Here is a 25868-nt window from a genome sequence, read left to right on the forward strand (position 1 = left end):
AGAATTAAATGGTGGTGATAGTTGTACAACTTTGTGACTATTGTGCAACCACTGAGTTGTACACTTTAAAAAGGTGATTTTTATGGCCTATGAATTGTATCTTGAAAAAATCCCCACACAACTCTGCATTTTCACTGGGCAATTAAAACGTTTAGCGTTAGATCAGTCTCACCTTAGCAATGCAAGCTGGACAAAACCAGTCCCCATCTGGTATAGTGGTAATCTTGGGTCTATGGCAGTATGTGTGACAGCCTTTGTCACAGCCATCACAAAGGAGAAGCAGTTCTTCATTATCCCCCTTTCGACAGATCTGGCAGTACTATAATACATGAGAAATCATTTAAAATTAGCTCTCTGCCATGAAGAATCGTTATTCGGATAGTAAACACACTGTAAGTCCTGATTTTTATTAGTAACAAACATTCCGCTTGCTAACAAATATAGAGTAGCCATACAAATCTATGTATCTCTCATTACACAGATATGGACCACATGACGGGTGAGCAGTTCAGTTGGGGTAAATGCACATTTCAAGTACACTGCAGAGAACAAAGCTAGAGGTTGAATGCCTGCACACACTTCAGAAGCATGTACACATTAACATATGAAATAATTAACGTGACATTAGAGCACATAAAGCAATGAATAGCTTTAATACATGGTGTTTTAATTTTTTAATGTATTTCATCTTTTGCTTATCTTAGCATCCTCATGATATCCTGAGAAAGAAATAAGTAAGAGTTAGAGTAATTTTTTAAGATCAAAATCAGGAAACTTGTATTAGTATCAAAATTATATATAATAATAAAAAGATGACCTTATATTTTGGCTAAATTATCCATCTACTTTTTGTGATTGATTAAAAAATGTGTCCAAACCAGGAAACTTTGGAATTCAACCCAAATCAAACATGTGTCACAAGTGCAGAAAATGAATCCTACAAAATGATTTCTAAGGAGAAAAAAAAAATTGGTAACAAATTAAATCAAAGAATTTAATTGATCATGATTTATTTTGTAGAACTAAAAACAAAAGTATTTCTTCTCTGTGAAAAAGTTTCTAGTATCATTAAGAACTTTAAAATCTGTAAGGAGATCCCCCCCACCATGCATACATATTCTGTATAATAAGTTTCACAAAGGGAAAGCAAAGTTAGAAAAGAAAAACTGTCAAGACGACTTTAAAAAATGGTAAATACTAACACTGTGTTTTGACAATTAGTTTATACTCTTAGTCACAGTAGAGAATGTCTTGTAATCATTTTAAAAATAAAAACATTTAAACTATAAATCATTCATGCTAATTTAAAGCTATATATTTATATTCTTAAAAACAATGGCTTAACTGTTCAAACTTAATCTTTTAAAACTTTCAATACAACATTAAATCTTAATCTAGGGAAGTCTAAACTAAAATTGCCTTACATAACTCAATATATACACCAATGATAGCTTAAAAATCTTATCGAAATGGCAGATACACACTATTCAGCTTAAATATCTATCAAGTATATATAATATACATAATACTAAAATTGGCATGTGTACTAAGAGCAAAAGCAGCAGAGTTTAACATTCCAACAGTAAGCATTTATTTTATGACCTTTTCTAATACCACATCACTAAATACCTTAACTCCTCCACATTTAAATTACATCTTTACAACTTCTATTGTAAAAATATTGAGAAATAACATTTGGAAGGTTATAATTAAATCCCTATAGCAATCAAAGTAAAAAATCAGATTCATGAACATTAAGTAAATTCTATTTATTATAATAGGTAACTAAAAATACTATAAAGTCTCTTTGACATCTCACATTTATGATTTAAAAATAAAATTATTTCTGATACTTGTTAAAAAAGGGTGACAGGTATCAAGCTCATAACACTTTTGAAAAATCACAGCAATAGCTCATAGTATGTTAGAGGAAATGTACAGCATAAAATAGATGTTGCCTATGCTTAACGTTAGCCACAATATAAAGCATACTGTGGGCAGAGAAATTACCTGGACACAAATTATGACAGCTCCTTCTTTTGATGGTAAACCGTGTCTCTAGCAAAGAGGGTATTTCTAAAGGTACTGAATACTTTAACATTTTGTTAGGACTTGTTATGAGAATTATTCTAGGGACTATTACATTTCTAGTTAAAGGTTAAAAAGTGCTCATAAATCTTTGAATATGAAACTATGCCTTCAAGATAGTTTCATAGCAAATAATATACTATTAAATATTAATAAATGAAGATCATAAGAGATGGAGTTAAATAAAGGTAAGTCTATATTAATAGCATGAAAAAGGCTTATGAATTTGCCAAAAATTAAATAAAGTTTTTGTTTGCTGAAAGTAAGTATACTTTCAGCAAATAAAAGGCAGATTTTGGTACAAATTTTGGGTTTCTATATACCGGCCATAACAAAACTGACCACATCATGATGACTACACTTTGGCATACATGAGAAAAAAGAACTGCTCCAATTTTATTTTGATGTAGAATTCAATCTCTTTTGATCATTACTCCTAGGTTTCACCAAATATATTTCTCCAAGATGATTTTATAACTGGTTTTAGGGGCAGCCCAGGTGGCTCAGCGGTTTAGCGCCGCCTTCAGTCCAGGACCTGATCCTAGAGACCCGGGATCGAGTCCCACACTGGGCTCCCTGCGTGGAGCCTGCTTCTCCCTCTGCCTGTGTCTCTGCCTCTCTCTCTCTCTGTGTTTCTCATGAATAAATAAATACAAATCTAAATAAATAAATAAATAAAACTGGTTTTAATAATAAGTTTTAGAAGAAAAATTCTTTTTACCTGGTAAAAATGCTACCAGATGAATGGAACATGCTTTAAAACTTAGGGTGAATTTTGTGAAAACTGTAGATTCATTATTCCATGGATATTTTATATCAACCAAATTTGTTTGTAAGAATGAGTAGGGCCTTGAGTAGTCTAAACTTAGAGGTTAAAATAAAGCAAAGAATGCTAAATTATTTAAGGATCACTTCTTTTCTTTGGGGAGTAACTATTTTAAGTAAAGGAATTTTTCTCTTAGTCATTCATAAAAACTAATCTCAAATGTTTGGGCTTTACAGCTAATCTGTAATTCAAAAGCAAATGTCAAAGTAATTCGTAAAAGTTCACATATAATAAATATGGGATATATCTGATATATGAGTCAAGAAGGACATGAACATGATTTAAAATGAGTATCTCTCTGAAAGATATATGGAATATAGCTATTATTTTGAATATATGGTATTTGGTGCCTGGTACAAAGTAGAGGCCACTACATGATGCTAACTATTTGGGCTTGAGCAAAAAAGGTGAAAAACCAGTTTTAATTGTTAGAGGAAAAAGTAAAAGAACTAACTCTTCATGTCAGCTACATCCGATGTCATATATATGATAGTGCACGAATTAAGCTCCCTACTTATTTTGCATTTAGTTATCTTAGTATTTCTTAGCATTACAAAAAAAAAGAATTGGTAGAAATATAAGACATTTTAAGAATGCAGTGAATGTAGCAGATAATGTTAGCAACTGGAATGTTTACAAGAGTTGAAAGGGTCTTCAAAATATTTAGATTAACAACTATTATGTGAACAGAATAGAAAATAACTTCAGTCAGAATTATAAACAATACTCAACGGAATGAGAATCAAGATTTTTAAAAATACGAGAGAACATATTTGGTAGGTTCCTTCAAAAAGCTCAAAATAAGGAGAAAAGTATCAAACTAATACAGTATTTAAGACTTAAACTGTCAAGTAAAGCATACATTATTTTGACAATAAGTAAAGTACAATTAAGAAAGATTTAGAGGTTGGGAAAAACAGGACAAAGTAAATTAGTTATAGTATTTCTTAAATGAAAACACTTACAACTTTCATAATTGATTTTTCCCATGCTATTGATTTCTGTAACTGCTGAATGCACAGAGCTACCTGTGCAGCACTGCGAGCTTCTGATAATGCCCTTCTCCATACCCTGAGCCCTGGAGCAATATCCTCTTCAATTCTGCATTGAAATATAGAAAAATTAAGTAGGTCATATCCACATTTATGGTTACTGAATGTGAAACAATCATCACACTGAAAGCCAAGCAATGACAAAAACATGTAACAGCCAATAAGAATAAGGTTTAAGCAACTAAATTTGATGTAGTGCGCAGACTGTGGCTACGTGCCTCAAAGCTTAGTCACAACCAGGTAAATGTAAGATCACTTTGCAGGATTATCAACGCACATAACAAAAAAAAAATGTTTTTACAAAGCACCATGCAAATAGCATGATCCATATGGATCACAGACATACAAGAAGATACATAGATAACAGGCAATAGAAAATAGGCTCCAATTAGCAAAGAAGCACAATAATTTTTCAAGTTAATCTCAATAACCTACCCGTCACCATCACCACTAATGGATGGTGCAGGAGCAGGGACAGTAACTGTGCCCACATTATCCAGTTTGATCTGAATGGTGGTACTTAAGGGGCTCTTCAGATACCTTCTCTCAATGTTCCGCTCCAAATCAGCCAGCCTGGTTACAGCTATATCTAGGGGGTTGTCACTCTTCCGTTCTAGAGCATGTGCACTGCTTTCTTCTTCGCCAGTAAATTCTCCATCATGCTCCTTGCACAATTTAGAAAATGACTTATGTTCAAAATATACCAAGTCCTCCCTTTCTGATGCAGGCTCTGGACACATCCAACCCTATATATCAAGAGAATAATGTTATTATGGTTTCCTCTTAAGATTCCTGATGGGTGAATGACCTGTACTTAAAATACAGCAGCAGACACCAGCAGATCTCAAGGATCTTTACTGAAAGTTTTTATCTTGTGTTTCCTAATGCTAGGTAGAGACAAGAACAGAAAATTACAAGAAACAGTTGTAAGAAAAGTTTGAAGAAGAAAATTGAATAGCTTTTGATCTCATGAAAGGTGTAATGAAAAATCAGTAAAGTATTCTGAAGGACTTGAGAATAAAAACTTATTAATTTCATGGGACCACGTAAACGGAAAACTCTTGGTAGTCTTTGAACTTTGCTCTTCTTTTCCATTCTCACTTCTTCCATCACTCTTCTGTACTTACCATTTTTCCTTCAGCCACAGGAGTTTTGCCTAAACTGTTTTGTCTGTATGTCAAGGAATCCTTCCCTGACCTCCTATTAGGAGGTTAAGTCTCCCTGTTACAGGCTTTCATAGAACTACATAGTACTCCATAGCCTTGTGGTAGTCACAATTTTACAGTACTAAATTATTTGACTAACATTTTTTACCTCTAAATTCCATGAGGGCAGGGGCCATGTCTGCTGTTAGTCATTTTATCTCCAGGGCCATCTCTGCTGTTAGTCATTTTATCTCCAGCAGAGTAAAGGCAAACAGATGGCACTCGATATATATATATATATATATATATATATATATAATGTTGATTGAATAAATAAATGATCTTACAACTTAGCTTGCTTATATCAATCCTCTGGCCTAAATCCTTCAAGGATTCCCTACTATTTAACAAAGTCTGTATTTTTACCATAACATTTGAGTACATCAATCTAACTCTTTCTCGCATGTTCCCATTTATGTACCCTTCACTGGAGTCACATTCCATGACTTGCCACTCCACATATACGTTCTGAGCCTCCTGGTCCTGGTGCTCCACTCATGCTGTTTGCTTTTCCTAGTATGGTATCCCCTGTTCTCTGACCATTGGAAGCTTTGTCATCTTCTCAAATTCCCTCTCGACTTCTCCATGAAATCTTCCCTGATCTTTCTCATATCTCCCCACCAGAAGACATATATTATTTTTCAAAATTCATGCAGGACTCTGTACTTGTCTGTGGTCAGTAGATTCTACGGAAATGTATACATGTCTTATCTCCCTATTATTTGACAAGCTTTCTGAGGACAGAAACCACCTTGTATCCAATTTTGTGATGTGCACTGCCTGACATGGAATAGGCACTGAGTAAATAAGAAACAAAATGAACATTATGCTTTTTATTAAATCTCTTTAGTGATAATTATTTTGTCTTGTATATTGGGATCAATTCTTTCTCATTAACTCAGTAGAGTATTTATATTTAGAAAGTAGGAAATTATAAATAGTATGCATAGATGCAGGTTGAATGGCTTCATTCTTACAGTTTGAAAGAGATGCTACACACCACTTAAAAAAATTCCACTTAACTGAGAACACAGCCAAAAATATCTAAGAGCCAATAATGTGATAAGGTCATTGCACCAAAATTTGAGTATATCTCCAGGAAAATGCTTCACACATATATAAAGTACTTTATATATAACTTAGAAAAAATGTGATGATGAGCTTTTCCAAAACATAGCCAATCAGAACTGGCAAATTAGATGGGGGGGGGGGGGGGGGGAGGAGAGATGGAGGAAAATAGGGCTAGTAGAACTAATCAAATTTAAACCAGCAAGTAGTAACAACTGACCATGAAAGAAAACAGACTATAGAAAGCCAATATCATACATAGGTTAAAAAGCAAAGCACACTAGGATCATTTAATATAGAAGCAAAACTTCTCCACGTTTCCCGAGGGAATCATTATCTAATCATTGGTCTTCATACTAAAGATAGCACGTCACCGAGATAATTTAAATCAAATTCATCATTCTCAATTTAAGAAGGCAATTTAAGCGATCCAACAAACATGTTAAAAAATTTTTAGCACTAAATTGAATAATTATCATTTCTTCAGAAAATTAACGTGTGTAGAAGAGTTCATTTGTTGAGAATGCCAGATAAATGAGGCATTTTTATATTGTATTAGAGTACCAGGAAAAATATTTGTATAGTTGGCTGGCACAATAGTTTCAGCAAATGATAAACTTCCTAAAGTTGGTAATTACGTTTGTGGCAAGAAAGGGATATTTTATTAGCTCTGGAAAATGTTATTTTTTGGAGATCTCTGAAAGTTTCCAAAAGCTAGCATAACAGTAATTTTGAAGAAATATTTTAATTATTGGATAGGATAGTATTATAGCAAAAGTTTCTCATTCTGGATAAAATGTGAAATATCAAATAAAATTACATGGAAACAACATTTTTTAAAGCTTTTCAGGTGTCTGTCTCATGCACCATCAATCCATTTATTCTCAGAGATATCACCTTATTGTCAATTGACAAGACCTTCATACTCCTCTTTACAAAACCAAAAAATCCTGCACAAAGGTAAAGCTTTCCTTTCTTTTGCCTTTCTCTTGGAAGCCAGGCTAATAGTGACAATGGTAATGCCCAGTAGATAAATACCTAAATTAAAACTTTACATAGATATGTAGAATGTTATGTTATGTGTGAGTGTGTGTGTACCATAATATGACACATATTCATATACGTCTCTATTCTCCAATTTTAAATTATTTAAATTAAATTAAAGTTATACAGAGTGAAAGTCTGATATACAACATGGCTTGCGTAGAGGTGCTTCTTGGTCCTACATGAAACACTGTTGTAGGAGTTTAATAGAGCATTATATCATCATGGGTAAAACTGAAATTCTGCTTGTGGTAAAGAACTGCATACCAGAAATGATAGTTTGGATTGTCATTAAGGAGGCAGCAACAGTTAGTAAAAAGACATGGGTTCTGGAGTTAGACAGTCTTGGTTTGAACCCACATTTAGCCACTTATTTTAAGACCACTGGCAGGTTACTTACTTTGAGCCTTGTTCCTTACCTGTAAGATGGGGAAAATTAATTCAGGATCATTTTGAGAATTAAATGAGATAAAATGAAAATATTTAACACAGTAACTGGCATATGTCAGGTAGATAATAAATATTAGTTACCTTCCATTATCCTAAAAACAGATTTTATTCCAAGTTAATTTTACCTTCACTTGCAAACTTGCTGATGCAACTCTCCTTTCTAGATCTTCCACCTGTTGAAGAATACTCAAATCCATTTCCATTGCTTGTTCTTCTACTGACCAGTTCTCCACAATATCTCGAGTTACCTGGTTTTCTTCATTTTCATTTAATTCAATAATGGCAACTACATTTGAAAAGAAATCCAATTTATTCCCCAATGATTTCTTTCAGAAAGTAAATAAAATTCCGGAGGTAAAACATGCATGTAACTTAATATATATAAATGCACTTGTGCATATGTAGGAAGCTTACTTTTAAAAAAAATTTTTTTCAGGGTTCTAAAAGGTTTATTCCTTTCTTTTTTAAAATTTAAATTCAATTAGTTAACATACAATGTATTATTGGTTTCAGAGGTAGAAGTCAGTGATTCATCAGTCTTATATAATACCCAGTGCTCATTATATCATGCAGGGTTTTAAAAGTAGGAATATTCTTATTTAAGAAACAACACAATAGGTCTGAAAGTTGTAAAAAATTATAAGAAAGTAATGCCAATTTGAGAAATGTAAATAATTACTATTTTTTGAGAAAAATAGAAAAAAATGCCTGTTAGTAATAAATTAAGACATACTAAAATACATTTTAAGGGAAAATAATTAATTTTCATAAATAAGCAAGAGAGCAGAAATCTCTTTTAGGTACCTACCATCCTTATTCTTGATGCAGGCTTGAGTAATATAATCCAAGTGTTTCTGAATTTGTTTCTGTAATGCCTTTTCTCTGATTCCTCTGAGATGTAGCACTTTGAGCAAAGCTTTTAGGTCCTCTGGATCAATGATTCTCCACCAACCAAACTGCATTTCTAAGTCAAGATAAATATGTACATCTCTTACAAATATCCTGAATATGAATTAATGGCACAATGCAAATCAAAAGATTTATAATTATAATTATGTATATAACTATCGGAGATTCAGTTATAATATAGGACTCTATTAACAATGAAATAAATTAAGTGGCTGAAAACTATCTCAATGTACCTACCTTCTGGAATAGGTTTTGGACTAGGAAAATCTACTGGTTTTGCTACTTCAACAGGTGCAGGTTGAGTTGAAGAGACTTTTTCATTCTGTGGCACTGGAGATTCACTTTTACTTGAAGCAACGTTGGGAGTCAAAAATGAATTACCATTTCCTTCAGATAATCCCAACCCTGATCCCAGACCAGGTAAAGGTGATGTAAATGGAATATTAGAAGTAAGCACGCCTGTGGGCCATCCACAAAACTGGAGTCCCATCATAGATACTCCACTTTTCATCTATAAAAAAACATTTTAAAATGTAACAATCTAAAAAGTTGGGAAAAACGTTTAGCATTTACAATTATTTTTTAAGTTCTGAAAACAAAAAAAGGTAATTCAAGACGCCTTTGCCTTAGACTAGAAATTCATAGTTGTAATGAAGCTTGGTAGCAGCAATTGTGACTCCAGTTTTCAAACTATGGCAGGGATAATACAAATACCCGATTGATTCCCTGGAGTGAGAATTTTCATGGGGTCAAAGATTAAATAAAGCAACACAGGAATGAGTTACAATCAGCAGTACAAACCTGAAGAGGTGATACAGCAAATGGATTGAGGCCAACAGGATTCTGAGCAGAAGATGATCCCAGAAGGGGAGCGGGGCCAGGCGAGGGTGACGTAGATGGTGGCTGAGACTGAGGAGTCACTACAGAAGCAGAAGATACATCAGCATGGGTAAGTGAAGTGTCATCACAAGGGGTTCTTGGCAAAAGGCTGAACCACTGTCTATTCTTTTCCGTCAGTGTTTTTAACAACTGGTCATTGGGTAGAGGACTGTAGAACTTCCCTGGACCACCTGAACTAGTACTAAACAGATTATTAGAATCTGTCTTTTCCATGTTGCTTTGTGTTGCTGTTGATTGAATGCTGCCCAATGAATGTTTTCCACTGTTTTGATAAGACAATGTACATCCATTTGCACTATTATTTGGTTTGGGGGCCATCACATCTGACTCAGGAGGCATCTTAGCTACTTCTAAAAGCTTGCTTAATTTTGAAAAAGAGCCAGGTTTCTGAAGAAACAGATTTGTGTTATCTTTTTCTTTAGGATCTTCCTTTTGCTCACAATGATCTGGATTTGAACAATTTAAAGTATCTTCAGAAGTCTCGAATATTTCTTCTTTGATCTGGATACTTTCTGCCTTTTTTAGTTTTTCTCTTTCTTTTGCAATTTCTTCTAGTCCTACAAAAGTGAAAAATATTAAGAAGATCAGTTATCTCAGATCCAACCTATACTTTAATTGTATTTTATTACTATTTATCAAATTATATGCATAAATATATAAACTTTTCTAGATTATTAATATTCTCCATGTTTTTCTTTTTTATAGGCTAGATTTGTTTGCTCTTTGGAAAATTAATGTAATTTTATAATTAATCATTACAAAATTTTAAAACATTAAAAGCCTTAACACACAACAAAAATTATTAACATTTTTGTATAAATTCTTCTAGTTCTCTTTTTTTTTTTAAATTTTTTTAAAGATTTTATTTATTTATTCATGATAGTCACACACACACACACAGAGAGAGAGAGAGAGAGAGAGGGGGGGGGGGCAGAGACATAGGCAGAGGGAGAAGCAGGCTCCATGCAGGGAGCCTGACGTGGGATTCGATCCTGGGTCTCCAGGATCACGCCCTGGGCCAAAGGCAGGTGCTAAACCACTGCGCCACCCAGGGATCCCTCTTCTAGTTCTCTATGCATACACATATATACATAAGCCTATAAAGTAAAAGAAAGGAAATCCTATTATAATATTCTAACCTACACGTTTTACTGAATAATGCTCTGTAAACATCCTGATGTATCAATAAATATATAACTGTACCATACACTTTAATGGCAGTATTCAATGGAATATATCATAATTTAAAATCAATCTTCTGCTGATGACTATTAATAGGTCCTAATTAATTATTCACTATTATAACAGTGCTGTAAATGATGAATGATCTTGTATCTGTATTGTTGGACTTTAAAACTTCTTTTCTGGGAGCACCTGGGTGGCTCAGGGGTTGAGTGTCTGCCTTTGGCTCAGGTGTCATGATTCTGGAGTCCTGGGATGGAGTCCCACATCAGGCTCCTCATGGGGAGCCTGCTTCTCCCTCTGCCTCTCTCTCCTGTGTCTCTCATGAATAAATAAAAAAATAAAAACAAAAAAACAAAAAAAAACCTTTTCTGATTTCAGGATAAATTTCTAAAGGAAAAAACCTCACTGAATGTTAGGTTAGGTACTTTTCAGAGTTTTTGCAATATAAATTGTCAACTGCTCTCTAGAAAGTCTAAATCAATATGCATTAATGCCAAAAGTACACAAAATCATCTATTTCCCTATCCCTCAGTGAAACTGAATACCATTGATATTTTTTGTCTTTTTCAATATCTGGGAGGTGAAAATCTAAATTGTATTTTTTTCTGATCACTAGTAAGGCTGATTATCTTTTCATAGGCTTATTGGTGTTTCTCCTTTGTGAACCTCTGACTCATATTTATGACAATGTTTTTAAAAAAGAATTCAGGGGGACCTGGGTGCCTCAGGGGTTGAGCGTCTGCCTTTGGCCCAGGTTGTGATCCTGGGGTCCTGGGACTGAGTCCCCCATCAGGCTCCCTGTGGAGAGCCTGCTTCTCCCTCTGCCTATGTCTATGTGTTTCTCATGAATAAATAAATCTTAAAAGAAAAAAGAATTCATAAAAACTCTTAAAAATATAAATCTACTTGATTTGAAAAGTAATAGATGTTCAAGGTAAAATTATTCAGTAATGAGACATAAAAGGTAAAAACCCTTTCTGTCTTATTCCATCAATCCTCATTTCTACTCTTCAGAGGTAACCATGGTTAACCAATCATGCCTGTAGACTCTTCTGGAAATCTTATATGCATTCTATTATTTTACACTATTACACAAAGGGAATACTACTCTTTACTTTTCTGAGACTTAGAATAAAATCCAAACCTCTACATGAGGCCTACAACATTGTATAATCTAGTTTCTGAAAACCTCCACAACCTCTGGCCACTTCTGTCCTTTGTTCTTCCTTTCTGCCTTTTTTCAGCTTCCCAAACATGTAAGTTCTTTTCTTTCTTGGGTCCTTTGCACTGCTCTTCCCTACCCTAGAATACTATTTTATTGACTGGCTCTTTATCGTCATGTTTCTGATTGTCATTTCATCACAGAGGTTTTCTCTGATCACCTTATCTAAAGTAGGGTCCCCATTCCATTCACCTTAGAATATCATTCTGTATATTTACTTGGCAGAATTTGCCATTAGACACAATAATCTGTTTATTTTCTATACCATTCCCCCTCCCACACACATGAATTTAAATCAACAAGCTTTACTTAGAGCAATGTCTACCTTGCTTATTATTGGGTCTCAAATGCCTAACATGGTGATTGCTATAAAATCAGGACTCAATAAATATTTTTAAATGATGAAATAAAAGAATGTATTTAATATTTTTCACTATACACTTTCAACAGCTTCCAATGGCAAACCTATAACTAATTACTTCATCAGCTGTGTAATACTCTATTATATAGATATATCATGATTCATTTAACCAGTCTTCTCTTAATGTTTGAAATAGTTCTTACATCCTTCTCTTGAAATTAGTTTCTACCCTAAATTAAAAGCGTCTTCCTCAGACTTATGCTTCTGGCCTGGGAGTCACAGGGACTAGATTTATCTCCTTGCATGAAACGATAAAAAAAAAAACAGACAAAATACATGACACAACCGTTTGTAAGAAACTGGACATGAGATAACCATGAGAGAAAGCAAATGCAGCAAGCTCTATGATTGCTCCAGCTTACTGCCTTGGGATGGTTTCCAGGCTCCACCATAGGGAGAAATCTAAGCATAGCTGGTGGATACCTGAGATGAGTTGGAACTGAGAGTTCAAGGGAGATCCAACTGGCTCAGCAGGGAGAGCTGGAGAGGAGAGAGCTGCCTAGAGAGGAACTCCATAGATCTGTGGATGGGCCCCTTGAGTGTTTAGTGAATACGCATCAGTGCCGATGTGTCAGGAACCCACTTGAGACCAGGGAAAGAACCACTTGAAAGGGATTAGAGTTGACACTGCTGGTGCTCCCACAGGCTAGAAATAGTATCTGTTCCTATCAACCAGCTTGGGAAACCTCAAAATTCACAGGCGTCAAGTAGAGTACTCAAGGATCTCACGTCAGTAGTTAGGGAATAATTAGCCCCAGGCTGAGCACCGTCCTAGTCCTGCCTAGCAAATTTTAAAAGCAAGATCTGAAAGGATCAAACTTTTTCCATGTACCTTAACTGTGTTTCAGTTAAACAAAGCTCAAAAATGTTTGTGGGAATTCAAAAAATATTGCTGAAGGTAATTTTACCAAGAAGGTAAAATTCACAACGTCAGGCATCCAATCAAAATTAGGCCTGCAAAGACACAGGAAAACATGACACATACTAACAAGATAGTAGAATTAGCAGGCAAGGACATTAAGTTTGAGAAAACAATGGTCGAAAAAATTCCAAATTTGGGGAAAACTATAAACCACAGACCTAAGAAACTCAACAAACTCCAAGAAACTTGAAGATAACTACACCAAGACATATAATCAAATTGCTTAAAACCAGTGATATAGAAAATCTTAAAGGCAGCTTGCAAAAAATCTTATGCTTCATATAATCTCTATGTACTTCTACACATTTGCCCTGAGAAGGAAACACTACTTCATCACCTCTAATTAGGCAAATGTGAAAAGAGTCACAAATATTCTCTTCATACACCTGTGCTTTATACAAGTTTTTGGTTGCTAAGTACTAATACTTGTTCTTGATTTATTCTGAGAACTAGTATTTAAAAAAAACCTCTGTTACACGTCCAAAAACAAACGGATTAAGCAACCAACCAACCAATTTTTACTGGTTTGAGATTAGTAGATGACTTCCCATTTATATCTAATAAAGTATGTTGAGCTGATGATATATTTTAACACCCTAATTACAGTTGTCTTTAGTTTTTACATTCAAATTGTTTAATTATAAATGGATAAACCTCTAATTAAAATATAAAATTATTTTTAAAAATTGGAAAGTATATACAGGATGTTTAGTTTAAATAAAATCTTTGATTTTAAATAATTTTCTATCTTCATTTCATACAACCCCCTGGTTCCTTCCAGTCCTTCTCGACATGTGCCAATGAGTATTAATAAAACGTCTTCAAGACAGAATGAAGAAGAGAAAGGCAAGAGATGAAATAGGGACTACTGTTTGCTTGATTCATTTCCCTGGTAGTAAATGTAAGTGCATAATGTCAAACAAAATACCATTTCTCAATTAAAACAAATCCTAAAAAAAATATCATGTTTTCTACTGGAAAGGGACTATGTCTTCTTGGGTTTTATCAGAATCACTTTGAACCCTCTCAGTTCACCTAACAGTTGTCACTGGACACTAGGGGTCTACCACTCTAAGTTCAAGTGAAAATTTTTCCTTTGGCTCTCTTTAGTTGGGCTGAAGCAAGCTATATAACCTTCCAATAAATTTTATTTCACTGTAAGTAAAACACAGATAAAGAACATAAGGAATGCAAAAACCCTGGCATGGAATACAGGTCTCTATGCAATGGCTTCCTCACTGGACTCAAAGGCACCTTCCTGTTCAGTATAGCATAACCTCAGGAATACTTGCACTGCTTGTTAGCAGTCTTCAGGTCGAGAGTGCTACCATGACCCAGCTCCTAGGAGATTTCTTGCTATTACTGTGGAGAAGACTAAAGGAAGCAGATTCTCATCATTTTATCTCTCTAGGATTGTTCCTTCCCAGTCTCATTCAGAAATGAATGAATGAATGAATGAATGAATGAATGAATTTAGATTCAGGAATTTAAAAAAAGATGTTTGATACCATAATATCCTCTCTCTTCAGGTAAGAGTCCCCCACATATCCGCAACAGGAATTATTATGTTTTATACTTCTAGACCTAATGTTGTAACCACATCTTTTTTTTTTTTTTTTAAAGATTTTATTTATTCATTCATGAGAGGCACAGAGAGAGAGGCAGAGACACAGGCAGAGCGAGAAGTAGACTCCATGCAAGGAGCCTGATGTGGGACTCAATCCCTGGACTCAATCCCAGGACTCCGGGATCACGCCCTGAACCAAAGGCAAATGCTCAACCGCTGAGCCACCCGGGTGTCCCTGTAACCAGATCTTAATACCAAATGGAAGAGCAACATTCACATTACAGAGTGTGTGCATGTATGTGTGTGTAAATTTAACAACAAACTTGTTTCATTTTCCTTCCAATACCAAATAAATGATCTACAATCTAACTTACCCCAATGGTTAAATATATATAGTGAATTAATAGAAACAAATCCTTGGTTTTAGCTGAGTTGGCCATGGGGCTTCCTTCCTTCCCACTTTTCTAAGGGCCATCAAAAGGACTGTAGAGCCTTTAGCTAGCTAATGTCAACACTATTCTCAGGGAACCAGGTATCTACATGTTGCTTCTTGGTATGCATACCGTTTAGTGACTGTTCCTAAACCCGAAGATCCCTTAAGAGGTTTACTGCTAGAGAAACTAAGTGCTTGCTTTCTATCCTTTCTCCTAATAACCCATCAATGCAAAACAAAGTGTAGGGTATAGTGTTTTATCTCTCGGAGTGCTCTTGTCACATGTCCAAGTCCTATGGAACCACTATGGGACCTGAAGATCCTTTGTACTATTATTTCTCTGCCTATAAATTGCCTTTACTAATAAACTTTGCTACAGGTAGCACCATGTATGTCATTAGTGGTTTTTGTAACCATGCATTCTGTATAACAGTTGGTGTCCAACAAAGTCCTAATGTCATGGATTTCTGGAACGGGAGTATGCAGGGGTGGAAGATTTTCTTCTTGGGGTCAGCATTTAATTCACTTGGAGTTAGGATGGTCTTAGTAGCTGTGCCAAGGATGGCAGTAGCTCTAAAATGTACACTAAACCGGGAGTCTAGTGGCAATAAGGTGGCTTCAAATTCAGTTCTATCCCTCCTTCCTTATTAGCTTAGAGATTTGCATGAGTCCTAAAGTAGAGCATGAACCAGAAAGGGTGATGGCAGCCCCTTTAGAATGTAAAGTGGGGCAAGCACCCACAATTCCTCTGTTGTGATATGATGAAGCAACTAGCCCTTGTGATATGAAGCCAATTATTGTGAGGTATGCTCTACAGGAGCCTGAGTGGGAATACCAGCAGGAGGAAATCCAGCAACAAGCAGTAAAAGAAAAGTTAGGTTTTCAACAGGTCCGCCACCATAAACAGCACTTGGAAGGATCCTTAGAAGCTTCGTTTGCTTGTTTGCATGATGAAGGAACAACAGTGAGATTTAAACAAGTGGAGGAGGGGGAAACACATGCCCTTGTTACAGAATGAGCAGTCTGGGTTGACTAGTAGTGCTGGGACAGGTATTGCGACCCTTTTCAAACTGGATGCTTGGTAGCTTTGGTAAAATAGATGCCTGAGACTCTTGAATGTGATGTGGACTAGATCCTCATAGGATATAGCATGATTATAAGAAAATCCAGGGCTTGAGAGGGGAAGGCCAGACAATATGCTCTCGTGCCAAGAATGTTAAATGACAGAATCAGAAAAGATCCACCTAAGTGGACAATGGCTTTGACTTTACTCCTTCATCGAGAGACAATGTTAGAAAAGAAATAGTTCTTTCAGGTCATACAAGTCCCATTTTAGGGGAGGAAATGGAAAGAGACAGCCTAAACTGGCATAGGTTTCTAGACAAAATAAAAAGAAAAAAGGAACAAAGGAAGGAGAAGATAGGCTAGACTTCTGGCAGAGACTCCCTCACAGCAATAAATGTAGTATTGCTCATAAAGAGAAGGATTGGTAAGACAGAGTTGATGGGTTGTGTAATTCTAGAGTGTGGAAGTGTTATCCGCTTCAAAAGCCTAAAAGACCTAGTGAGATAGTCAATAAAGAGACCTGTGAGATGAGACACAAAAGATCCAACGGCCACAGACTTGAAGAATTGTTCAGACAGGGGTATTCGCCAGAAGATTAGGTGAAGTAGGTGCCTGGGAAGGACTGTATTTCAGAGACTATAGCTGTTGAGGCTCACCCCTACTGACCATCTGGTACGATCTCACAGTCTCTAGACTCTTGAGGAAAGGACTTGGAACACAGAACCTAAGGGAATACCCTGTATCATTTCAACTCTTGAAATGGGGTTACGGGTGGGAATATTAAGTCATTAGCTCCACCTTATGAGTTTGAGTCAACTTCAGAAGCTAGGCTTTCTTTGTTCCTGATCTGGGCTCTAAGAAGGACTAGGGCTGGGCTCTGTCTCTGGGTCTCCTTCCAAGGGATTGCTAACCACACTCCTCAGTTCACTCTGCTGGAAAGGAGAAGAGCCTCAAACATTTAGAGGCTTGCTAGAAATGAGGGACCAAGTACTACTGTTTCAGAATGCAAAAGAGCCTCTGCAACCAAATTCCTTTATTGGCACTAGGAGCTGGTTGTTACCTATGGCTCAAAGCCCAGAATCACCATAACTGCAAAAGGCTCTTGGATCTTTTGTGTGAACTCCAATTGTTCCTTTATCAGACTGCATAACTGGCATGGAAATACTAGGGTATTTTAAGTCCTGCACAAGCAGTCCACCTATCAGTTGGACATATTTGTTGTGACCTCTACTGGCAGCCTTGGTAACCATTGGCCAAGCATGTTGTCAACACTCAGATGCACTGACCAGGCTTGCCAAGGACTCATAATACGGTTGCATACTTAGAGGAGAAAGACTGCATTTCTTATGCGAGAATAGATTCAGGTAGGGGTACTGAACAACACTATTTCACTATTTAACAACCCTATTTGAGACTAACGTTACAAGGATCTATGACTGAAGTCTCTAGCAAAGATACTCTGATGGTATTTGTTAGCCTGAGTATCTGATTTCCTCTAGCCACTGAACAGTATACTCCTTTTCTGGATATGTTGGAATTACTATGCCCGTTCCATGTGTGCACCATATAATACATTAAGACTGAAACGTATTTATTATATGGTAGAGTTTCCAGAAATGATACAATAGAACAATTGAAATTCCTTACAATTGGAATTCCTTTCACAGTTATTGCCATTCAACAATCGGCTTGGCAACATAGTATAAGTGGTTGGTCTATGCTCCCTCTTCTCCACAGGCAGTACAGAATGCTGGAATAGTATTGTAAAAGATAGTTGCATTAACCCCTCCACAGTGACCTCTGTACACTGTCTGGTCTGGTGCCCTCTATTGTTTATACTTTGAACACTCCTCATACCTCATAAAGGTCCCTATACTCTGGTGAAGTTCCTTGACATCTTAAAGTTGAAGAGCAGAGATGAAGAATCTACTTGGTATGCCGAAACATTGAGTTTTTATACCTCAAAATTCCTCTCCTTTTTTGGTATCTTTCAACAGGGGCTGGAAGGTTCCTGTTGTTCATATTACAGATGAGTGGATGGATACAAATGTCGATATTCTCTTGCTTTCCAGATGACACAAGCAACACCAGCAGGAGGGGCAATTTTGATTCTCTCTTGGTACTCCAAAACAGTTCTAAATACAAGAGTTTTTGTTGTGCACTCACTCTACAAGCAGGAGATTTTCTGCAGTCCTTATATTCACACAGTGTATTCCGTCTAGAGGACATCTTTGGTGGGAAAATGGCATCTCCTGGTTTCAAGAGGAACTTACTGTTCCGGAAAAGAAGGACAGACTGTAGAAATCACCACTAAAGATAATGATGGACGTGGCATGGGCATAAACATGCCTGACCACAGAAGGTGAGAGGGTGGATGTAGCGTGAATAATTATCTTGTTGCCTTTTTGCAGATAGTAACAAACTGTACTGAATAACCCTCTACCGCTAACCCACGCAATGACACTTATTCCAAAGATATCAGGATGTTGTATTTGTCATCCTCAACCTATTTAATTATGGAGGACCTTCTGGGTATTCCACTCCCAGACAATGCCACAGGAATTACTCATTACTCCAGAGTCTTCATTTGCTTGGGTTATCCATAATTCTGTCCTTACTAATTATACTGTGTAAAACTCTCTTTATCTTCTTTGAAACAGAAGGACACTCATATCCTGGCATTTGAGCTCCCAGTGATCCATTTCCCACACCAGGGGCATCTACTTTGGACCTACAGCACACTGGCAGTGTGCTAATCCCAGGGGAGCGTAAATGCCATGTGGATACAAAATGCAGCATTGAACCAGACTGGCTGGCACCGTGATCCAATGGAACTTGTTTTATTATGTGAAAAACAGGGCCTTCCTGCCTACTACCCGGACATAACATTGTCTGGACACTTTGTAAATCAACTATGAGACCTTTTATCATGACTCAAACTGGCTGGTTAGCCTAGCTGGTTAGAGTATGGTGCTAATAGTGACTCAAGATCTAAAAGGCACTGGAGACTTTCCCAGCTATGATCTCTAATGTCAGCAGCAGAACCTACCTCTAAGTTGGTTGACAGGTATACAGGGATACGAGCTTTCATTATTTTGCACCAGGGCTCTTTCCTTGAATCGGCACCCATGAAGCTGAGGGTATGACCCCAAATCAGCTACCCTGGGGGACACTGCCATCGAGAAGGCTTGGGCTCTATTCAGTGAACACATTAGCATTGATTCCTTGACCTGAGTAATATTTTTTTTTAATTTTTTTTATTATTATTTATTTATGATAGTCACAGAGAGAGAGAGAGAGAGAGGCAGAGACACAGGCAGAGGGAGAAGCAGGCTCCATGCACCGGGAGCCCGATGCGGGATTCGATCCTGGGTCTCCAGGATCGCGCCCTGGGCCAAAGGCAGGCGCCAAACCGCTGCGCCACCCAGGGATCCCTGACCTGAGTAATATTATAAATGCATCGTTTTGGACACTTTGTTGAATGTACTATGGACAAATGGCTAAGGGGAACTCTAAATCTACTAATGGTGTGGAATATTGTTTGTTCTGGAATTTTATCTGATGTCTCCTTCAGAAGGCACCATTTAAAACCCAATTAATAACTGTTCTAGATGGGAAGGCATACATCTAGTGAGCTACGCCAAAGGTCAGGGGTGGACTAAAGGGGAATAAACCCTCAGTTTTAGCTAACTGGCTATAGGTGTTCTTCTTCTCTTCCCTGAGGTCCATCAGCAAGCCAGATTAGTCACTGAGCTAGTTTGCAGAGGGACAGCAGGGCCTTTAGCTGATGTTTGGCACTGTTCCCAAGGCTCTCAGTATGTGGGATCTGCTCTTTATTTGTACCTCCTACTGCTGTTCCTAGGTGCAGAGGTCCTTTGATATATATATATTGCTGCTTAGAGAAACAAAGGGTTTTCTATCTCCTCTTGGACTAATCTAAAAATACAAAATATGAAGGAAGGCATCTTTCTCTTGAGGTGATCTTGTTGCTTGTCTAGTCTAGAACTGAACACTCCTATGGGACCAATATGGGGGCTTCAGCAGATCCTATATGCTTTGTTATGTCTCTATGCTAGGGTTAGCATACTGATAAACTTTGTTGTTATGTGCACTGTGTGTTTCACTTGTGGTGTGAGTTATCTTGGATCTTATACAACATGAATTTAATTAATAGTTTTCTTTGGAGGTAATCCAAGATCTGATATCTTCTCTTTGGATAAAGCTATTATAGGGATTTTAAAAAATACTTGGGCACTTATTTTTTTTAAACTTGTGGATGTAAACTTTTAAATGGATGAATGTTGTTAAATCTAAACTTCATTAAGAACATATTGTGCTTTTAGATAACTTAAAAAGTGATAAATGCAAGGAATAGAGTACTGCATATTGTAAATACTGTATTAACTTTTATTAAGTACTTATTTTATGGTAGTTTCTACCAGTTAGTACTTATTCATCCTTTTCAGCCTTGCCTCTCAGATATACTACTTGCCTATGGTGCACACTAATATGCTCTTGTTCTTTGTCCTCATGTATGGTATATCTTTCCAATTAGATTGTGAGTTCTTTCTGGATAGAGACAGGTTAATTGATTCTTTTGTATCTCCATACTACTTAGTACAAGGCACAATATAAGTGCACATTAAACACTTGATGATTAAAATCATAAAGGTTTTATTCTATTTTAATTAGCTGCCAGATAAGGAGAAGGAATTTACATGTTATTTATTTTATAACTTTCATAGTACGTATGAAAGTGCTGATAGCTGATTCACAATAATCAGTGAATGCATAAAAATCATATGAGAAAATAACCTTTAAGTGAAAATTTATTCCAACTTTTCCCCTGTACCATGCAATGACCACAAATAATATAGTAAAAAGTACCATTAATATTTATGTATCATTTTGTAGCTCTCTTAAATCCATTATTTGACATGATAACAATAAAAGAATTTTACAGAGCCTATTTAAATTCTTTCGTAGAAAGAGAAATCGGGGTCCAGAGAGGGTAAGTGGTAGGGCCTGAATAGAAACTGAGGTCCAATAACTAAAAATTCAATAAATGTGATTTAATCTGAGAGGCCTAAAATTAAAATGTTTCCCGTAAGTTATTCTTATAAACCTCATAAAGACATTTAAGTACTATTTTATTTATTCATGAGAGAGACACACACAGAGGCAGAGGCACAGGTAGAGGGAGAAGCAGGCTCCTTGCAGGGAGTCTGAAGTGGGACTCGATCTCGGATCCTGGGATCATGCCCTGAGCTGAAGACCGACGCTCAACCGCTGAGCCACCGAGGCGTCCCTAATTACCTTCTTATTTTTAATGTGCCTGTGATATATAAAGTACTATGTTTAACAGTAGGAAGCATCAAAAGTACATATGACAATTATAAAACTTAAATAATATAAGCAGTATGAATATCAATTGTTAAGATAATGGTATAATTATTTGGTTTTCTAGTAGTTCACCAAGACTAAAAATTATTTCCACTTACAGAAGCTACAGAAGAATTTATAAAAAGACTAGAAACTGAGCTGGATCAAGAAAGGTGAAATTTAGATGGTGAAGGAAAGGCAATATAGTATTATATTGAACAGAATGTGGCAAAACAAAGTATGCAAAGTATGTAAAGAAGGAGAAATGCACATGTGTTAAGCAATGTGAGTAGACTTGTCTATGTTAATTCATATTAGAGAACAGTGCAAAGATATTTTGAAGTCAGATTTATAGAAGGCTTTGAATGTTTAAATGCTAGGTTGTATACAGGCTTACTACATCAGCTTATCAGCAAAAGGGAGTCATTCAAGGTTTTGGAGTAGAGACATGACATGATGGAAGGAAGGAAGTATATAGAGTTGGGGACAGCAGTAGTAATCTATGTTCGTATTAATAAAGAACTGATTTCAGCAGTGTTGAAAAGAGATTAACTTCAGACTACTCTCTAGCTCTGTCCATGTCACTGCAAATAGCAAAACTCTATTCCTTTTTATGGCTGAGTAATATTCCACTGTGTGTGTGTGTGTGTGTGTTTACACATTACTTCTTTATCCATTCACCAGCTGATGGACATTTAGGCTCTTTCCATAATTTGGGTATTGTAAATAACCCTGCTATAAACACTGGGATGCATGTACCCCTTTGAGTCTGTATTTCTGTGTTCTCTGGGTAAATACCTGTAGTGCACTTGCTGGACTAGTGGGCAGTTCTATTTTCTGAGGAAACGCCATACTGTTTTCTACATGGCTGCACCAGTTTGCATTCCCACCAACAGTGTAAGAGGGTTCCCCTTTCTCCACATCCTTGCCAACACGTACTATTTCTTGTGTTGTTAATTTTACCCATTCTGACAGGTGTGAGGTGATATTTCATGGCAGTGTTTTTCTGATGATGAGTGATGTTGAGTATCTTTTCATGTGTCTGTTTGCCATCTCTATATCCTTTTTGAAAAAATATCCATTTATGTCTTCTGCCCATTTTATTTTATTTTTTTTAATTTATTTATGATAGTCACAGAGAGATAGAGAGAGAGATCTTCTGCCCATTTTAAAAATTGGATTATGTTTTTTTGAGTATTGAATTTTATAAGTTCTTTATGTATTTTGGATACTAATCTTTTATCATTTGTAAATATCTTCTCTAATTCCATAGGTTGCCTTTTAGTTTTGTTGATTGTTTCCTTTGTTGTGCAGAAGCTTTTTATTTTGATAAAGTCCTATAGTTTATTTTTGCTTTTGTTTCCCTTGCTTCAGGAGACATATCTAGTAAGAAGCTGCTATGGCTGATGTCAAAGAGGTTACTACCTGTACTCTCCTCTAGGAGTTTAATGGTTTTCTGTCTTATATTTAGGTCCTTACTTCATTTTGAATTTATTTTCATGTATGGTGTAACACACATGCTGGAATATTGCTCAGCCATAAAAAAGAAATCCTGCCATTTGTAACAATGTAGATACACCTAGAAGGTATAATGCTAGGTGAAATAAGTCAGTGAAAAAAAAGACAAATACCATAGGATTTCACTCATGTGCGGAATTTAAGAATCTAAACAAATGAACAAAGACAAAAAGAGACAAAAAATCTCCCAGACTACAGAAAACAAACTGGTGGTAGCAGAGTGGAGGTGGGTTGGGGTATAAATGAAAAAAGAGGATTAACAGTATACTTATCTTGGGGCACTTGGGTAGCTTATTTGGTTAAATGCCTGATTTCAGCTCAGGTCATGGTCTCAGGATCCTGAGAATGAGCCTGAGGTCGAGCCCCATGCTTAGCAGGGAGTCTGCTTCTCCCTCTGCCCCTCCCCCTGTTCGTGTTCTCTTTCTCTCAAATAAATAATATTAAAGAAAAAGAGTACACTTATCTTGATGAGCCCTGAGTATAGAATTATTGAATCATTATATTGTACACCTGAAACTAAATGTGAATTACACTTAAATAAAATATAGATTTCTATACTAAAACCATCATTCTAAATAAGTTCTTCCTCTTGGCCTCTCTGATAGAGCTTTTAAGAAATCACAATTTTCCACTGAGGATTAATTCATCAAATTTCTCTCTGATTCCATTTATATCATATTCAATAATTTCTCCTAGGAATTCAACCTTTAATATATCGCAGTCCTCCATGTTCCTTGTTTGCACCTGAGCTTAGGGCCTTCCTACTATTTCCAGAAGCAGAATTGCCGGATCATATGGTAGTTCTATTTTTAATTTTTTGAGGAGCCCTCATACTCTTTTTCCACAGGCTACACCAATTTACAACTCTACCAACAGTGTACAAGGGTTCCCTTTTCTTCATATTGTCACCAACATTTGTTGTTTCTTGTCTTGTTGATTCTAGCCATTCTAACAGGTGTGAGGTGAGATCTCATTGTGGTTTTGATTTGCATTTTTCTGATGATTAGTGATGTTGAGTACCTTTTCATGTGCCTGTTGGCCATGTGTATGTTTTCTTTGAAAAGATGTCCATTCAGATCTGCCCATTTTTTAATCAGATCGTTTTTCTGCTTTGAGTCACATGAGTTCTCTATGTATTTTACGTTATTAGTCCCTTATCAAATATAAGATTTATAAATATTTTCTCCCACTCAGTAGATTGTTTTTCATTTTGCCAATGGTTTCCTTTGCTGTGCAAAAACTTTTTAGACTAATGTAGTCCCACTTATTACTATTTTTCCATGCTAAAATAAAATATTTTAAAGTAAAAAATATTTTAAGCAAACAGTTAAAAAAGGAACCCACCACACTATTCTGTTCAATCAACATACAGGCCCATCAACATCAATTTTTGAAAAGAAATAAAATGCAGCTGAAGCTTCCACGTACTGTCTCTGGCTCTATTAGCAACCTTGCCTTGGAAAGGCAGAGCATGACTTTCATGTATCATTCCAATACATGGTTTTATACTCTTACTTCACCTAATTTGAAGTCATAGGAAATATATTATTATGTAAAACACTGTTTACTATATGCCAACAATGCTTACATGCCAAACACTACTCTAAGTACTTTACATGCATTATTAACTGCCCTCCTGCAAATATTTTTATTTTAAAAAAGGGTGGTTCCATTGCTAAAAACAACTACTTGATAAAAACTTGGGTCTGGACATCTATGTGATCAATCAATCTCCTCTTTCCATTGGACTGTTAAACTACTACTAGGCACGGATTATATTTTATATATCTCTGAACTTCTTGTAGTGCCTAAAAATGCCTGGCATAAAGTGGGTATTCAAAAATAATGTGTTGAGAGAAGTTTTTGCCTACATGCATTACCATGGAGCTATATCTACATCTTTAAACTTATAAGCACTGATACAATACTCTTAGTCCCATCAGATTTTAAACATTTGGAAACATCCAAATATATGGTTCTAAGAAGCTCAATTCAAGGTTTATCCAGCACATAAATGCACTGTGTACTGAGTTAGTTAATGTAACACAAGTGGAGGCAGCAAGAGAATAGTATAAAGGTAAAACATCAAGGACTGTGTGGTAACACAAAACTCAAAAAAGAACAAAGTTTAATAGAGAAGGAAAGTGATCATAAATTTCAAACATGAACAAGATTTTAAGGTGAATGAGGATTATGAAAAGGATCTTAGTTCAAGCAAGTGATCTCCAGGGACACTGTTAGGATAGATGGTTGTTGCAAAGATTAAAGAATAAACCACATGTTAAAAATTTGACAATGGGAAGGGAGAGAAAAATGGAGAAGCAACCCTAAGGGATAATACTACAGGTGAAGATCCTTGTCCACTAAATAGGGGAAGAATAGTTTATGTTTGATGTCAGAAAGAGCGGCAGAAGAGAAATCATGAACAGGGAAGGAATATTTATCAGTGAAAGAGGCATTATGAGTTCAAAAGAAATGGGAAGCAAGGTTTTACAATGTTTACCCATAAAGCAAATTTGATACTGGAAGCACAAAATATTTTTGAAGGAGCAACAGGCTTTTTAAAAAGGTGGTTTCTTATATTATTTTGTAACAGATTAATAGTTCCTAC

General features: G+C 36.1%; 1 protein-coding gene across 50 annotated transcripts in view; it reads right to left on the reverse strand.

The window, feature by feature from the left end:
• The window catches only part of BAZ2B (bromodomain adjacent to zinc finger domain 2B), a 290834-nt gene that overhangs the window by 12147 nt on the left and 252819 nt on the right, over window positions 1-25868 (reverse strand). For all 50 annotated transcript variants that reach the window (XM_072751680.1, XM_072751670.1, XM_072751660.1 and 47 more), the window contains 7 exons: window positions 9444-10099; window positions 8880-9153; window positions 8542-8697; window positions 7859-8019; window positions 4402-4712; window positions 3880-4015; window positions 173-319 (listed from right to left, as the gene is read on the reverse strand). In XM_072751680.1, coding sequence (XP_072607781.1) covers window positions 173-319; window positions 3880-4015; window positions 4402-4712; window positions 7859-8019; window positions 8542-8697; window positions 8880-9153; window positions 9444-10099 — 1841 coding nt within the window. The remainder of the gene's footprint in view (window positions 1-172; window positions 320-3879; window positions 4016-4401; window positions 4713-7858; window positions 8020-8541; window positions 8698-8879; window positions 9154-9443; window positions 10100-25868) is intronic.

This window comes from Vulpes vulpes, chromosome 3 (genome assembly GCF_048418805.1).
Source record: "Vulpes vulpes isolate BD-2025 chromosome 3, VulVul3, whole genome shotgun sequence".
Taxonomy (NCBI): Eukaryota; Metazoa; Chordata; class Mammalia; order Carnivora; family Canidae; genus Vulpes; species Vulpes vulpes.